Below are 17,067 nucleotides of genomic sequence, written 5' to 3' on the forward strand. Positions count from 1 at the left end.
TACCTTTTTTGAGTGGTGGAGGTGCTGGAACTGTTTCTTAATATTAGTAATATTTGTGTTCTATATCCTTTTACATGTATCTAATAACACGAGCCTATTTTCTACACAAGAGTTGGTTAATGAGGAGTTAGAGTTTAACAGGTGCATGGGTGCATCAAACAATTTATCTTTTTAAAACCATCTTAATAAGATTGCCCTCATGTAATAAAAATGAAGAGAATGTCTTCCCTCCCCCCATATTCTGAATCCTAGTAACTGAAAATACTCTCACATAAAACTGTGTGAAAATATGAAATTATAAGCAATGATTCAAGCTTAATGTTTTGTTTTGATTCTGTGGTGCTGGGTACAGAAGCCAGTACCATGCACATGCTAGGCAAGCACTTTGCCACTAAGCTATGTCTCTAACTCCTTGGTTTGGATTTTAAGACAGGTTTACATTAACTAATGGTAAACACAAATAGCTCTGTCTTAATTTACCACAAATTATTAATGGACTGCCCATAACTGATTTGAACATGTTCTTCTCACATATGCCACTAACCTAGTTCCTTCTGAAGCCCAAAGGAAGCTTTAAAAAGTCATTTCCCCCGCTTAACTGTAGGCTTCCTAATCAGCCTTCTAGAAAGGATTATCCAAAGTTATGTAGCCAGACCACCCTCCCCAGCCCCTCCCCTAAGTGTTAAGCTTCTACTGCCATGGTATAATTTAACTAACCCACCTGAAATTTTCTGGGATCCTTTTCTTCGCTTCACTGCCTTTAGCAGGATCTCCTTCATGGTGACCTTTGTGTTGTCCACCTGGATAAGGGAGAATCCATGAGCAGCATTTCTGTAGGAAAAGACAAGTGTGAAAGAGTTATCACTACAGTCTCCACTACACCTGGGAAAGCTTCAAAGCAACAGTACGGAAAATGTTAGTGATTATTTTGGAGAAATTTGCAAGATGTTGGTGGCACACACCTTTAATCCTAGGAATTGGGAGGCAGAAGCAGGTGCATCTCTGAGACTGACTCATGTCAGCAGATGTCAGTACAGGCAGATATTATCATCACAATAAGCCCCTAGGTGTCTTTGAGAAAAAGAAAAGGCTCTTAACTGTTGTAGAACATCAGTGTGTCCATCCACCTTTTGTTGTTGTTATTTTGGTTTGTTTTGAGACAGGGTCTCACTATATAGACCAGGCTGGCCTCAAACCAACAGAGCTCCACCTGCCTCTGCCTCCTGAATGCTGGGATTAAAGTTGTGTATTACCATGCCCAGCTTATACAGCTTTTTTTTTGGTTTTTGGTTTTTTTTTTTTTTTTTTTTCAAGACAGGGTTTCTCTGTAGCTTTGGAGCCTGTCCTGGACTAGCTCTGTAGACCAGGCTGGCCTCGAACTCACAGAGATCTGCCTGCCTCTGCCTCTAGAGTGCTGGGATTACAGGCGTGCGCCACCACCACCCAGCTGAAAAAGTTTGTTATTTTGTCTTTGTTTTTTGTTTTTTTTTGTTTTTTGTTTTCAGAGCTGAGGATCAAACCCAGGGCCTTGCACTTGCTAGGCAAGCGCTCTACCACTGAGCTAAATCCCCAGCCTATACAGCTTGTAATATAATCTGTGTATATGTCACTATAAATGGTTTATTTATCTAGTCCTAGAAAAATCAAACTAAACATTAGTTTAAGCCAAAATAAGTGAAAAGACAAAACTCTAACACTACGTGCAAGCTTCTAGTCAAATTAGGTTAGAGGTTCATCTAGCTTGAAACAGGGAAATAAAAAAACCGCAAAGAAACAAAACAACAAGGATGATGAATAAACAAAAACAAGAAACCAGTAGCCCATCGCCTTTGTGAGATGTAACTGCACAGAGGCTGTTAACTGTGGTGGCAGGTATCACAAATACTACCCCCTACATTTGGGCACTGGAACAAAACAGGCTAATTCCAAGCAGCTCGTGCAAAAATATGGGACCCAAGTTTCCAACTACAAAACATGAGAATTGCTATAAGGAGTTTGGTCACATTCCCATTTCCCCATAAGAATCTCAAAGGGGAACATGGCTAAAAACCATGGCGGAGCTTAATACTGTTAAGAAATCTGAAAGAAAAGCCAAGCCCTGGGAAAGCCTCCCAATGATAGATCAGGCTGGGAAAGGGCCTGAAGCCCAGGTTAGACCCATCCAGGTGGCTAGTTCTCTACAGGGACTATGGGCTAATCTCAAAACCAAGGACCCAATGTGTTTCCTAGAACAGAGATCTCTTCACAGAATTCTCTCTCATTCTCAATGCTGCACTTGTTAAGAAGCACAAAGCTGCTGCTGCTCTGGCCAGCAGAAGCATCCATTTTAACTTGAAGTTGTCGCTATGGAACAGCAGGCCTGAGAACTGTTGAGCTAATTTTACTGAACACTCTGTTACTGAATCATGCCTGCACCCCAGTCATTCTTTACCTCAGAAACTGGACCCCATCCCAGAACAATCTTTAAAAGTTTATTTTACTGATCAAAGCAAAATAAGAAATAGCTCTTTAAAAAAAAAAAAAAAAAAACCCAAGAAAACAACAGCTCTATTTTGGGAGAGATGCTGTAAGTGATATTTTGGCAAGAGTACTGATATGTAAAGAGCCTTGTGCATTAAAAACTTGCGGGTGTTTGCTCTGGCACCAGGCCAGTGTGTATTTGGAACAAATGCCAATCAACCACACTCAGATCTGCCTTCCCCAGCTTTCTCCTCAGAAGTCAGTATGTCCTCCATCTGTGACAATATGTTGGGCGATGGATGAGTAGGGCCAAAAGGAAACACAAGTTCTTGGGGATTTGCAAACTAGTACTGGCCCAGGCCTCGCAAACTCCCATCCCCCTGGGAGCTACCTGAACGATGGTAGATTCTGCTGTTAGTAATTGCTGCACCGGCTCTTGTTCTGCGGCCAGCTGACAGCATCATTCCAAGGCAAAGGGCAGAGTAAAAGCTTAACGGGCACTTTCGTATCTGGACTAACTTTCATAAATTCAAAGTGTCCTTTTAAAAGGTTTGAAGCAGAGGAAAACCCTGTCTGTATTTTTCTGTCATCGTACCAAAACATACCTGGGTGCCAAGGTTAAAGCAAACGGAGGAAATCCCTGGCACTGCCCGTCCACAGGCCTTACTGATAAATTGTGTGGCGGAGGAATAAAGGATTACCTTCTGTATTTTTTCATTACACTTTTCTTTTGTTACAGAATACATAAATCCATTGTGGCACAATGTAATATGTATCACCATGCTACACCTGCGGACGCTTCCGCGAGGCTGCCATGTCTGTGCAGTCAGGAATGATAAGTGAACCACCCGTGAATGTTAACGATAGTGATCATTCTGAGGTAACTCGGCTCTCCATCTTCCTTTACAGCCTCCAAGCTGAAGCCAGGGTAGCAAGGTTCATGGGAGGAAAATGAAAACAGCAGTGAAGGGAAGGGGCAAAGCAGCACTTGAATGTGCGTCGACGAGTATATGCTATCCCACTCTGGGGCTCCATTTCTGTAAAAGCGTGCACAATAAAAAGAGGAGGTGGCTCTGCCTTGTGGAGCACGCTTAGCCCCATCTAGTCAGTTTCTTTCTGTTAGGTCCACACTCCACCTCTTTACCTCCCAACAAATGCAAAGCTTGGGTCTTATTTGGGTACACAGCCCCACAGGACGGGCTTCTGAGTGGCAGATGCACATAACACTCTGAAGGTAAAGTCAGGGGCAAGTGGTCTCAGCACCCAGCTAGGCGTGGCTGTTAAGTTGGGCTCCTATTTAATAAACAGAAATGGAGATCTGTTACCACAGTTCTCAGCTTGACTTCCAAACAGTCTGGGTTTTCTGCCTCATTTCTTTATTCAGCGGTTTTTTTTGTTTTTTTGTTTTTTATGAGCTTTCTAAAATGTCTACTGCAATACGTCTTTTAGAACTGCTCTTATTCCACAGAGGGCATCGTCAGGTTTGAGACTGGGAAGACAATGGACTCATGGGCAGAACATACTGCTAGCCCTGCCTGCCTTCTCCTGGCTGGGACTTGTGTGGGGTATCTAGCCAGGACAGACAGGTAGGTCACACACAGACCCAGCATCTGGGCTCAGGACAGGGCATCCTGGGGACACTGAGCAGAGACAGCCCGCACCTCTGTGGGCTGCCTGTGTCGGTACAAGATGAAACTCCACGTCAGAGAGCTGACTAAATGCTGCCAGGAATGTTTCAGTCAATTCAAAGCTGGGTCCTGTCAAGTCTGCTAACCACTGAAGAACACACAGACATTTAAAAAGAGATTTCTCACTCTAGGAGCTCAGTTCTGTGCCGGTGAAAGCCACAGTCACCAAGGAGGCTTTGGGAGAGGGGAGGGAGCTTGAGACATAGTCGGGCAATGAAGCCCAGACTGTCATTGAACTTGAGACCTTCCTACTTCAACTTCTGAAGTGCTGGGATTATAAACTTATGTGACCACGTCAGACTTACTACAGAATTCTGACACTAGCATCAGTCCTGGACAATGAGTGCTTTCCTAAGTGGTAAAACCAAAGGTGACAGAGACACACAGTAAACAAGACACAGGTCCTCATCCAAAAGCAAACTCTCTGGACAGAGATAGGGCAGGACACCCATCGAGAAGGCAGTTCACTGGGAAGGAGCGCAGGCGGGCCGAAAGTAAAATGCCCTGTGAGCAGAAGGCTGTGATACACCAGCACTTCAACTTCCCCCGAGATGAGGGCCCTTTCCTTCGGAATTGTCACAAGAGTAAAATACACAATGGATGCTAGGCATCTGGCACTGGGGGTGGGAAATAGGGAGAAGTGCTTCCTAATGCTGGCTCTCTGTGTCAGCCTTGACCCAAGTCACCATCCCCAAAGAGGCCTCATACAGCCCCTCTCTGCTCTGGCTCCCACAAAGACTGTTTACTGGGAGGATAGAATGGATCTCAGCACTCATAGTAGCAGGGCGGCATTAAAGTGTGCTTGGTGGCAACATTTAGGGGCACTATCAGCAAGCAGCCTTTGATACAGGCATCAGTGTTCAAAGGATTCTTTTTGACAGACTAAAACTCAGGAGCAGTGTAACTCAGTGGTTTGGGGGGAGGGCAGGACAGCAGGCAATAGAAAAGCAGTCACATTGCAGGAAAATTTGGTGAGAATTACAGAGTTTTTAAACTTGTATAATATACACTGCTTACCATTTAATAATCCCCAAAATAACAGCATCAACTACTGTTTATTGAACATTTACTATGTGACTAGTATTATTTTAATTTGTTTAAAACCTCTATTAAAGCATTCAATCCTAAAAGAGCACAAATATCAGTTCACAGAAACAAGGAAAGTCTCCTGAGGCAGAACTCACACTCATCCTAGTTCAGACTGAGAAGTCAACAACAAAATGGTACCTGACACACAGTCTGTGGGAGGGAAGGCCGAAGCAGTCAACAGATGGCCACTCTCTATACAGACATGAACCATGGCATACCTGACGAGCCACACCCAGGAGAGTCACAGGAGCTCTCTCGGGGTGAGGGAACAGTAACACTAAGGCAGCAGAGCACACCCAGCTACAGAATACAGTGGCTGGCTGGAAGTCAAGCTTGCCTTTGTTGAGTAAGCCATATAGTTGCTCTGGCTCCATTTCCTCATAGGCAAAATGGGATGATAATAATTCTTGGACTTGAAAGTGTTTATAATAACATCTATCAAATAAGACTTAATGAGCAATACCTAACATATTAGCCATCAGCTGGTTTTTATTAAAGGTGATATCTAATCTTCAGGCACGGTAGCAAACACCTGTCACTTAGCTCTTGGGGGCTAAGGTGCTTGAAGTTTCAGGCCAACCTGAGCAGCACAGTGAGATCTTGTCTCAGAAAACAGCCAAACAAAAGGAGTGATGTGTAACAAGAACAATATTTCGGAGCATTTACTTGCTCCCATAATCCCTTTCCTGCAAAGGGGCAGGTGCTGTTATTGGTCCCACTTTATAACAGGAAGCCAACAGGTTAAGACACCTGCCTGGAGATATACATCAAGTTACTAAGTTATATAGTTAGCAACAAGCCCTGCAGGAGCCACAATTTAACCCTAGATTGACCGTACATCTCCTACACTCTGAAGTCTTTGGGTTTGTTTGTTTGTTTGTTTCCTATTCTTTTAAACTCTTTTATTGCTTAGAGTGGAGGCTGAGGGCATGAGACTTCCAGAGAGCAATACATCTCCCAGATGGGAACCAATGACCAACCTGAGAGACAGGTTTACAAATACGCTGGCTCTCAGATCCTTTCTAAAAGACCCTGGAAAGTGCCATGGTTTCATGAGCCATGGTCTCAGCTTCCAGAGGTGGGATAAAGGTGCCAAGAATAGTGCTCTGTTCTCTGGTCCTGACCAGTTCACAACAGCAATAGAGACACATTCCTCTGGTTGCCACCTGCTCTGGCCCCCTTCCATGTGTTCATTCCCCAGTACTCCAAGGTAGAAAATGAAAATATATGAGCAAGAGAAAGTCTTGCAATGATTGTAGCATGCCTGCTTTAGAGTCACTCCCTGGGACACCACTTTATCCACAAAGGGGGTTGACGTTAGTGTGAATGCCACAGTTTGTTTCCCGGGGCACTGACCACATTTTTTGAAAGATCAAAGCACATCGTGCAAGCATGCGATGTTTGACATTGGACAAAGTACTTTTTTTTCAAAACAGACATTTTCCAAAAACATAACTCGCTAGACTAATGGGCAGTGAGAAGCCAAAATGACTGCCCTCCGCCTTCTCCTTGTGTATCGTTGCCAGAGTCCTTGGGACTTGCCAAATCTGGTCATGCCTGCTTAGCTTGCTCGACTGATTGTGCCAGAAACGAAAATAAGACACAGATGTATTTGAGCTCTTTGAGATGCCAGTAAGAGAGACAGCTAATGGCTTCATTTCGACCCTCCCCTTCCAGCTGGGCACAGGTGGGGATAATGAGGTCCCTCTCCCTAATCAAACTCAATTATTTACTACTCTATATAACCGCAAAGACATTCACATTCCGTTCAGAATATAAAACACACTGTGGGCTACTTCCAACCACTGCCACTGGGTATTTATAACAAACTCAAGTGGCTAACAGTTTGCCTTGGCAGGAGTTTAAGTGTGTAAAGTTTTGCAAACTGTTTCTGTTTGAATATGTCCTGCTGAAATGGGGTCCCAGGCGGGGTTCTATAACTGTCAGGTCAGTGAACTGCGTAACATGTGAGAATGTATTCACCATGCAGTGCAGACAGGATCTGGAAATCAAACGCCTCGTTCCACTGCAACCTTCTGAAGCATCACGGTTGTTTCAGCAGCAAGACTGACACTGTATTAATAAACATTACGAGTCACTAGCCTGACATGTACACAGCAGCAGCTGACAGACTCCAACGTAAGCTGAGGGAGAGCAGAGGAAATCAAAATGAGACACAAGAACTGAACATAGCCATGGGGCTGCAGCATGAAACAAACTGCACTAACTCAGAAGTGTGAGTCCCAAACTTTCAAGAGATACAGGAACTAGAGCAACAATCTGGTATAACTGTTGGACACTGAAGTAAATTGATAGCTATCTAAAATGTGTGCTTTTACTGTACGAGTAAGGCATACCTTGGCATACTCTCTGCAGGCAGACATTCCAGTGAGCAGAACACACATACTTGGTTTGCCTGACCTTTAAATTCTTACAAGTATGTAATTAATTCTTTCCATCTTTATTATTTGTTCCAGTATTTCTGTCACTTTAAACAGACACAAAGAATTTTTTTTTTCCTCCAGACAATAGCCTTTGCCAAAAAGGAAATCAAGTCAGATTTACAAATACAAAATTAAGCAGGCTGCATATGTTCCATTTCCATATATGAGGACAATCTGGACAATGAAAATGTTTGCTAATATAACAGAATGGAAAGAAACAACACACAGTTGGTCCGAGTAATTCATACCCAGATTGCCAGGCCTGATACAGAGAGCACACATCTTGTTTTTAGTTTGTATTCCATGTTAGCTCTGCCCTTCCCAAACCATCTGATCTTGCTCTGACCCTCAGCTTAAAGGTTTTACAAAGGAGCTGCTTATAGGGATAAAGGCAGAAATTAAACATTTAAAAAATGTTTGTTTGCCTTTTCTTCTGTTTTTCTTGCTCTTTCCATTTTATAGACCACAAGGCAGGAGAAGCTTCCAGCTAATGCTGTCCTTTTTGATAAAGGACCTGGTCATTTGGGGTACATTCTGGAGATACCATCAAAAAGGTAAGTTACAAATTGCAGGCTTTTAAAAGTCCTCACATAGGAAAGAACAGTGAACCTGGGCATGCCTCTTTAAAAAGCTGCTCACCACTCCTTCAGACAGAGCCAGATGAAGCCTAGATAGCTTTGGGGAGCCCTCGGGGCCACGTCGGCTGTTCAAGGCAGTCCAGGTTCCCACCTTCTCCTGGTAGATCTTTATCCACACAGCAGAGCTGCAGCTAGACTCTATTAACCTGCAATCTTATGTCCATTTACTGGATTCAACATTTAAGGAAAACACAAAGGAAGGTAGTGTAAGTGCTCTGACTGACATGGATCTGACCTGGGATCTGTCTGTTTTATTAGCCTGGATGCTTGTTCCCTTGGAACCCTCCTTCCTCACTCCATAGTAAGGTTTGCTTTGTCACTGCCATTTGTGAACTCAATTCCATTTCACCAGTTCTGGGTGAGTGAGCACTGTGCTGGAGGAAGGTAGAAGCAGACAGATGAGGCAGGTTCCTTTCTTGTACCACTATATCTCTAGAGGATCACTGGGTCCTGGTTTGGTCACTGCTAGCAAGGAGCACTTCTCCAGATGCTGGGCACCATCTGAGATAACAGCTTTTCATCTGGCTTTGGACATCACTTAAAAAAACATCCTAGGGTTGGCCGCATTTTTAGTTACGAGAGTGCTTGCCCAGCAGGCACAAAGCTCTAGGATTGATCCCTAGCACTGTATAAACCAGGCATTCTGTGGGTCAGGAGTTCAAAGTCACCTTTGGCTACTCACCAAGTTCCAGGCCAGCCTTACATAAAAGAGAACCTGTCTCAAGAAACAAACCACCTCTCTTGTTATTCCTTTCCACATCCTCCCTTCTTCCCAGAGTCCTGATATGTCTACCAATCTTCAAAGTAGTAGAGTAAGCAGCTTAGGCAACACACACCCAATCTATCTGAAGTCAATAAGAATTAATAGATAGTTTAGAAACTGATCCACCTACGGGCTTAGAAAACTGGCTGTTTCTGTTAGCCAGTTCCTAAATTTCAAATTGGTAGGGCAATCAAGTCTCCCTCAAACAGCAGCTCCATATCCTGGGATTTCTTGAGGCCTATGGGATTTGGGGGACTGGCTAGGCCCTGGCTTCACTTACAAGATGTATTAGAAGGCATTCAACTCCAAATTCATGTCCACAGAACATTTTTCCAGTAGAGATTCATTTAAGTTTTTTTTTTCCTTCAAACAAACGAAGTCTGTTTTACTGTTGTCAACCTCTGGCTCACTGCAGCAGGGTTACTTTTTTTACTTGTCTGATGAGGGCAGAAAATAATAAAAACTAGAATGTAAATAATTATAAAATCTAATAATTCATAATCTTTGCAGGATAGAAAGGAAATTTAATTTAAATCTCCCTTCTCCGTGATATTAATCTGCATAGTATCATTTTCTGAGGCCCATAGCCTCTTCTTCCAGGAGTCAACTATGAAATTTATAGTATTTTATTTTATTTTAGCTCAATGAAAATCATATACACATACAAAGATCATATGTATTTATATGGAGACCTATATGTGATTGAACTAAAAGAAAAATTAATGTATAAATACACACATTACAAACACACACACATACACATTTTTTTTTTTTTCCTGAGACAGGGGTTTCTCTGTGTAGCTTTGCGCCTTTCTTAGAACTCACTTTAGAGACCAGGCTGGCCTTGAACTCACAGAGATCTGCCTGCCTCTGCCTCCCGAGTGCTGGGATTAAAGGCGTGCGCCACCACTGCCCGGCACAAATTTTATAAATATGCATATGCTTAGATCACGACCAATTGTGGTTCCATGCTCCTCACTCCACCCAGCTGGCCCTCACCCAACAGAAATGAAAGGAAACCAGCCTTTTAAAAACCAACCAGAGGCTGACAAACAAACCCCAGCCACGCCTACTACCTCGGCATCACCTACGGCAACCTTCACACTATAATGGAGTGTTGCTACAGAAACCGTTGATACACAGGACCAAAACATCTACTATCTGGCCTTCACAGGAGGTCTGCTAACTTGTGGGATAGGGAAGATGTGGGGGCTGTAGTGTAGCGGTTAGAGCTAGTTAACATCACTAATGGATACTAAAGGTCAGATTCATCACTGCAAGCTGATACAAAGACTGATAAACAGAAAGATGGTGTGAGAACTCAGAGAACACACAGTGCCTTATTGGGACAGGCTGTCTCTGGAACAATGTGTGTTCTTTGGTGTCAGAATCATGTGTGCCTAGGTACCAGGCGGGCCCACCTTTGTGTAGAACCACCTACAAAAGCAGGAACCACACACCTGTCCTGGCTTACTTGGGATGGGAGGAAGGGGATGAGGAGGAGAGGGCTCTGGGCACAGAACTTTCAGTTTTGTAACAGGCAGAACAATAGGGATTAGCCACGCTAGCAACAAGTACAATGGGACAAATGCAAACAAGAATTTTCTAGTAGAGAAGGTTTACATTTGGGGAATACATTATAAATCAATTAAAATAATGTGCTAGTAATTAAAAGTACCATTCATTCTTTAAAAGGAAAATAATATGGCAATCATATTTCCATGAAAATGAAAATCAAAAGACTCAAGTTAACAAGTAAAACATTTAATTCTCACTAAACCCGGCATCAATTTATTTTTAGCAAACACTGGCATTGAGATTATTAAATTTACATTTTATTAATGCTACCATTTACTTGTATTTAATGTCATATTTTAGGTTGTGTGTAAAAATAGGGAATTTAGCTGGGTGGCAGTGGTGCATGCCTTTAATCCCAGCACTCAGAAGGCAGAGGCAGGCGGATCTCTGTGAGTTCGAGGCCAGCCTGGGCTACAGAGTGAGTTCCAAGAAAAGGTGCCAAAGCTACACAGAGAAACCCTGTCAAAAAAAAAAAAAAATAGAATTTATAGTTAAAACATTATAGAATTTTATAGCCTAAGTTTTATATTTGTATACATTCAAGTATACACTGTATTAAAACTAATCTGGGGAAACAGCGGGGTTTAACAATGAGCCTAAGTTTATGAGAATTTATTACTTGTGTTTAAGAACATCCCCCGTTGTCCAGATGTGATAGGAGAGGAAGGAAGACACACCAAAGTCAAGTTGCTAAAATCACACAGCAAGTGCTAGTGAGACTTGAAGGTTCAAAGCCTGCGCTGTCTTACTAGGAGGCGAGGGTGGGTTTCTGTGTGGGGTGTGGGATTGAGAGCCTCTAAGGCCAGGTGCAGACACAAACCTGAAGATCCACCTACACCTTCTCCACAACGTCCTCCACTGTGCTAAGGACACAAACTTGTCCATCCGCCCTTTTCCAGTCTTTGGAGAGCTGATGGTCTTGCCTATCTCGGCTAATTTGAGTCTCCAGAGTCTCAGTGTCCACCACCTGCCCATGTTTGGTGAAAGTAACTCCTGTTATGCCTTGTGGTCCATAGAACACTGAGTAGGGGACAGGGAGGCAGAGAAACGTAGCAGCAGCAAACTCAGCAATGGGTCCAACCCAGTTTCATTAGAAAGGTGGAATCACTGGACAACTTTTTAATTATTTTAAAAACTGTGTAATTTAAAATTATTCTAAGTCTTCTATAAAACTGCTGTTTTTGTACCTCAGAAATGAAAATGTGGGGAAAAAAATATGCTGTTATATAGATCAAACCTGACTCGAGAGGTGAGGTGGCCAATGTGAAAGCTAGAGAGGCAGCTCCCAGCTCATCCCAGATGCCCAGTGTTTGTTCTTGCTCAAGGGAAGAAAGATCCAGAATACTCATATAGCTTATGCTGTACAATCCCATTTTCCCAAGTCTCAAACAAAGGAATCTGTTTTAAAGGGACAGGAGAAAGTGCTTCAAGGCAATCCCTTATTAGGACCATGAATTTGTTGGTTCCAAACAGCAGGGGGTGCCAAAGGGATCACTATTAACCTCAGGAGATGGCCAGGAGCGGGACAGCAGAGGCCTGGTTAGACTGAAACCTGAGTGTGTGTGGGATCACCCTTAGCTACTGGGAACAGCAGCTCTGTGGACTCAGACGGACAACGGTCATCTTTATCTTCACCGGCAGTCCTCCTCAGCAGTCCCTGGGGGGAAGGGGAGGGGCCATGCTGGTGCTGTCAGGACCGTCTTAGCTAACAGTACTGTTTGCTACAACTGGTGCAGAGTTCTGAAACAGCACTCCGACTCCTCACTGCTCTGAATCAACAGAGTGATGATTAGGTGATCTATTAGTAAAGCTAGACAGATCACTCCATCCCGATCTGTTGACTTTCAATGCAGGAGATGCACTCCAACGGGTTTTATTTTACATATGTACACACACTTTTCTGAGAAGGTGTTTTCTAGGTTTTACCAGACTGACAAATGCACAGAAAAGGCTAAGCATAGTCTAAAGGAAGGCAACTGAGGAAAAATGACCACAATCTGCATGTTCATTTCCTTGATTAGAAAGAGGCAAACCCAAATGCTGCCTCCCAGGCTCATTGTCACCACTGCCCCCAGAGGTCATCTGTGGACATGCTGTTCCCAGTCTACCTCAGTCTGCTACTGGCTGCAAACACCCTAGGTGTAGAAGCATGGAACAGCAATGCACATGTTCCCAAATAATTCTGTGAGTAGTCATGTGAGCCTAGATACCACACATAATTCACCTGGTGTACAGAACCAGAATCAGATGGAAAATGCTAGAAGGTCAGGGTGAGACACTGAGGAAAAGGGCCAGCAGTACTCACATTCGAACAAAGAGTGATTCTTTGGGTGTCAGACCAGGAGATGAATACTTTTCAACCAAGGCCAAAGTACTGAAGCCAAACTTATGAATGGGCTCATTGGAATCCAGCGGCGGGAAATCTGTGTCTACTTCTCCATCATCCTCAGCAATATGCAGGCAGTAAGCACTGACGTTGTCACTGAAAGGGAAACCATAAAGGTAAATGAGTACTGTAGGGAAGGAACATGCAGACCAGACGGCATGGAGCCCAGCCAGCACACTGACCCTGCTGCTCTCTACCCTCAGCCTGGGAAGCATTGGGAACCCTTAACTCCTGGTTCATTGATAAGGAGAAAACACTTGGCAATACAACAGGTGCCCTCATATTATGTCATTTCCCCAACATAAACTGAACACATATTAGAGATAAGTAAGACCTAGAATTCAATCCTTGAGATGAAAAGTGAGATTTGATGCCAGCCTTATCTAGCTGGGTGATGGCGGCGCACACCTTTAATCACAGCACTCAGGAGACAGAGGCAGGTAGATCTCTGTGAGTTTGAGGCCAACTTGGTCTACTAGTGAGTTCCTGGAGAGCCAGAACTACACAAAGAAACCCTGTCTCAAAAAACAAAAACCAAACCAAACTAAAAACAAAAATGGAAGCTCATAATACAGGAGTGGGACGGAAGCACTATAGTACAAGAACATAGTGGCAAACAAAGGAAAAAGGACTGGGGGTGGGTGGGGGTTGATGTACAAATAAGCCTGGTAACCATGACCAGTTACATGGTTCTCCTTTCCCTAAAAAATAACTAACTCTTTAGGTAGGATCTAATTCCAAATACCATAAAACCTTAGCTGAATAAAAGCAAACGGCCTGATTGATCCTGATTGATCCTGATTGATCCTGATTCTGACCACTTTTGGACGTGTTTCGTTTCTCTATCATGTCCAGCCAGGACCTCCAGATTCTAGCCTTGCCCTTTTAGAATCAACAAATACCTTTCCCTTGAGGGACAATAAAAAGACAATTTGTTCACAATGACAGGACACTACACCAACATGATCTAAAAGCCGAAATGAGGCTAGGGTGTAGTTGGCAACGCCTGTCAAACATGCATAAAGTCCTGGGTTCAAACCCTAGCACTGCACAAATCAGAGATGTGATCCCAGCACTCAGAAGGTAGAGGCAGGAGGATCCCAAGTTCAGGGTTGTCCTTGGCCACATAGCTAGCCTGGGATATAGGAGGCCTTGACAATATGTAAGTTAGGTAAGTCAATGAACAAATGCTGAAACCACTGTAAGTACTTTAAGACAGCTTGCTCCAGAATGGACTGGGAAATTGAAAACCTGCTAGCATTTAGGTACGCTGGCTTCGGAAGTATTATCTAATAGTTCAGAAGGCAGGAGAATTCTAAATTCTGCAGCTCAAATTTGGAATTTTAATTACATGATTGATGCTTTAATTAATTAATTGCAAAGTGTATGCTAATTGTTTAATTGGTTGCTTGATCTATATAGATCATTTTTGGAATTAAATGAGTTGATTTACAAAGTTTATCGATTGGATGTGACAAGGAATTATTGCGCTGACTACCTGATTTGCAGTTTTCCCAGTTAATTCACTATCTTTAGCTGCAACTCTGCTTATTGAGAGAGTCTACTTCAGGTGATCTACACTCAGTGTGTCTGTCAAGGCTGAGACGTATTTATTATATAACACAAGTAATAGGGACAGATGAAAATTAATGGAAACTATAAATCTGCTAAATGGATTGATAACAAGAAAGTAATCTGGCAATGTCTGTCACTTTACATTTCATGTGTTTGCAATGTTGGTAAGAAATATAAAATTCTTGTGTCAGTGTAGGAACTTCTGTTTCTTTACAGCAAGCTGTCAACCACAAAATAAGTGCAAAGCAGACACTCCTTAGAAGAGGAAAATGCTTCAGGAGAGTGCCAACTCACAGTTTTGCAGTCAGAGGGACCTGAGTTCAAGTCTCAGCTCCATGGTTCTTGGGCTTTGTGATTTCAGAATAAGCTTCACCTTGGCTTTCAATTTCCACATCCATAATGAGGCCCTAACAGCCTAATTCAGGGTTAAATTTGGTGATGTATAGAGCCTAGCATAACAGAAGGAGAATATAAATGTGAGATGACTGTAGTAAAGTCAGATGGGGACCAGTTTGAAGAGTTCTGTCAGCCCTTTATTTATGGATGCACAGTAGAGCAACAGGGCAGCTGTGACCCCAGCATCTCATTCCAGGCAGGCACGTCTCTAAGTCAATGGGGCTGCTGTGCCTCTAGGGTTGTATGAGTAGGACAGATGCGGATGGGACAAGCAATGGACAACACTGACTCTTTATTGCCATGTAAATCAATCTGAGAAATGTCCATGATTTCTCAGCACCACAGCGGTTCAAGGGCAAATAGTAAGCCTACTGATCAAAGCAGAAAGCCCAAAACTGATAGCACAAGAATCCTGCTTTGATTGTCATGGGATGCTGCTGAGTCCCTGAAGAAACAAATTCAACAAATACTACAAGCCCAGGTCTGAGAGTAAACCAAGGGTTTAACTCACCGATTCTGACATACAAACTGCCAAGTAAGTTATTCAAAGTAAGGCATCTACATCATGTTTACTCTGTGCAGTCTGTCCTAAGAAGTACTCCTCAGGGATCATACAAGAGGAGTGAGGTCATTGACAAGGGTTATCAGCAAATGGGGCTCTAAGCCTTCAACTGAGAATAGAAGGAGATGGTGACCATTCCCCTCTCTATGCACAGACCTGTTGGTTCCCTTGAGCTTCTACAAAGCAATCATCCTTGTGTTTTCACTTGTGAAACTGCTTAAGACTCCGCGTTAAGTGCTCCTAGGACAAGTCAATGTCACTGGCTGTGTGCACTGGTTACTGTGTACCACATTGGGCAACTGGCCTTGACCATCCACTGAATTTGCACATCAACTCAGTGAAGTCAGTCATTGTCTCTATTTTCTACATCAGAAAATTGAGGCTTACTGGGGCTAAGAGGCTCATTCAGCACTAGATGACACATAAGTGACAGAGCTGACACTCAAACCCAGGCAGCCAAAAATTCCTTGACCCCACCAATTCTTTGGGTAAAGCCATGCTTCTCAAGGTGCTTGGGGACCCATGCTTACTTGGTGTCTCAAGAGAAGGAAACACGACACATTAATTTTTGGTCTTGTTTTTAATTATAAACTTGGAGAGATTTATGTGATCCTCCTCATAACTACAGTAGGGGAGTGGAAACAGAGAAGAGGGGAAACAAGTTCATGATGATCCAGTTCACAGACACACTGTTTTTCAACTTATTGATCAATCAGAAATGGGTGGTGTTTTGAAACGGGAGGGGAAAAAAGCAGCTCTGGTCCTGCCAACAAATTCTACAAATTCCAATGCTGGAGCTTTTAACACAGGGAAATATGGGCTTCTTATGACTCCATTCTGGATGAATACCATCCAGGCTTAGTGTAACTCAATCACTAAACAAATCTCTCTGAGCTCCATCTTGTGTGAAAAAGGGTTTTCTTGATTTCTCTACAATCACTTGGATCCAAGTCAGTCTAGCTTTCTCTTTCTTGGTCACCATTTCTGCACATCCATGGTTACAAAGCTCCTTTCCCTATTTATGCGTCTGCTCTCCCAAAGAGCATGGGCTCTTCTAAGCCTCTCCACGCTTACTGAAGAATAAAATGGCAGGCACTTAGACGGTACTTAACAAATATTTGTTAAGTGAATGAGTATATGAATATGTAGATGGAGTTACTCTGAACAAAAGTAAAAGATATGATTAATTAGTATGTGTTAAAGAAGGAGGGGTAGCCATCAGACAAATGGGGTGCTCTGGGCATCACTCATCAGACGTGGCAGCTTCAGACAAAGGAGAAAGCAGCAGACAAGGAGGTCAAGGGGGAAGGGGAGATTGCTGCTTTAAGAGAGGTCTCATGCAGCCCAAGCAGGCCTTAAACTTTGTATGTAGCCAAAGCTGTCCTTAAGATCCCAATTCTCCTGCCTCTGCTACCAATGCTGACATTGCAAACATGTGCCACCATGCATGGCTTCTCAAAGGGAGGGGGGAATGTGTCACCATGAATA

The 17,067-nt window shown here is 43.2% G+C and overlaps 1 protein-coding gene across 4 annotated transcripts in view; it reads right to left on the reverse strand.

Annotated features, from left to right (window-relative positions):
• Mapkap1 (MAPK associated protein 1) overlaps window positions 1-17,067 on the reverse strand; it is a 207,119-nt gene that overhangs the window by 90,691 nt on the left and 99,361 nt on the right. For all 4 annotated transcript variants that reach the window (XM_036185132.1, XM_036185133.1, XM_036185130.1 and 1 more), the window contains exons 6-7: window positions 12,966-13,142; window positions 722-831 (exon numbers count right to left, since the gene is read on the reverse strand). In XM_036185132.1, the coding sequence (XP_036041025.1) occupies window positions 722-831; window positions 12,966-13,142 (287 nt within the window). The remainder of the gene's footprint in view (window positions 1-721; window positions 832-12,965; window positions 13,143-17,067) is intronic.

This window comes from Onychomys torridus, chromosome 4, assembly GCF_903995425.1.
Source record: "Onychomys torridus chromosome 4, mOncTor1.1, whole genome shotgun sequence".
NCBI lineage: Eukaryota > Metazoa > Chordata > Mammalia > Rodentia > Cricetidae > Onychomys > Onychomys torridus.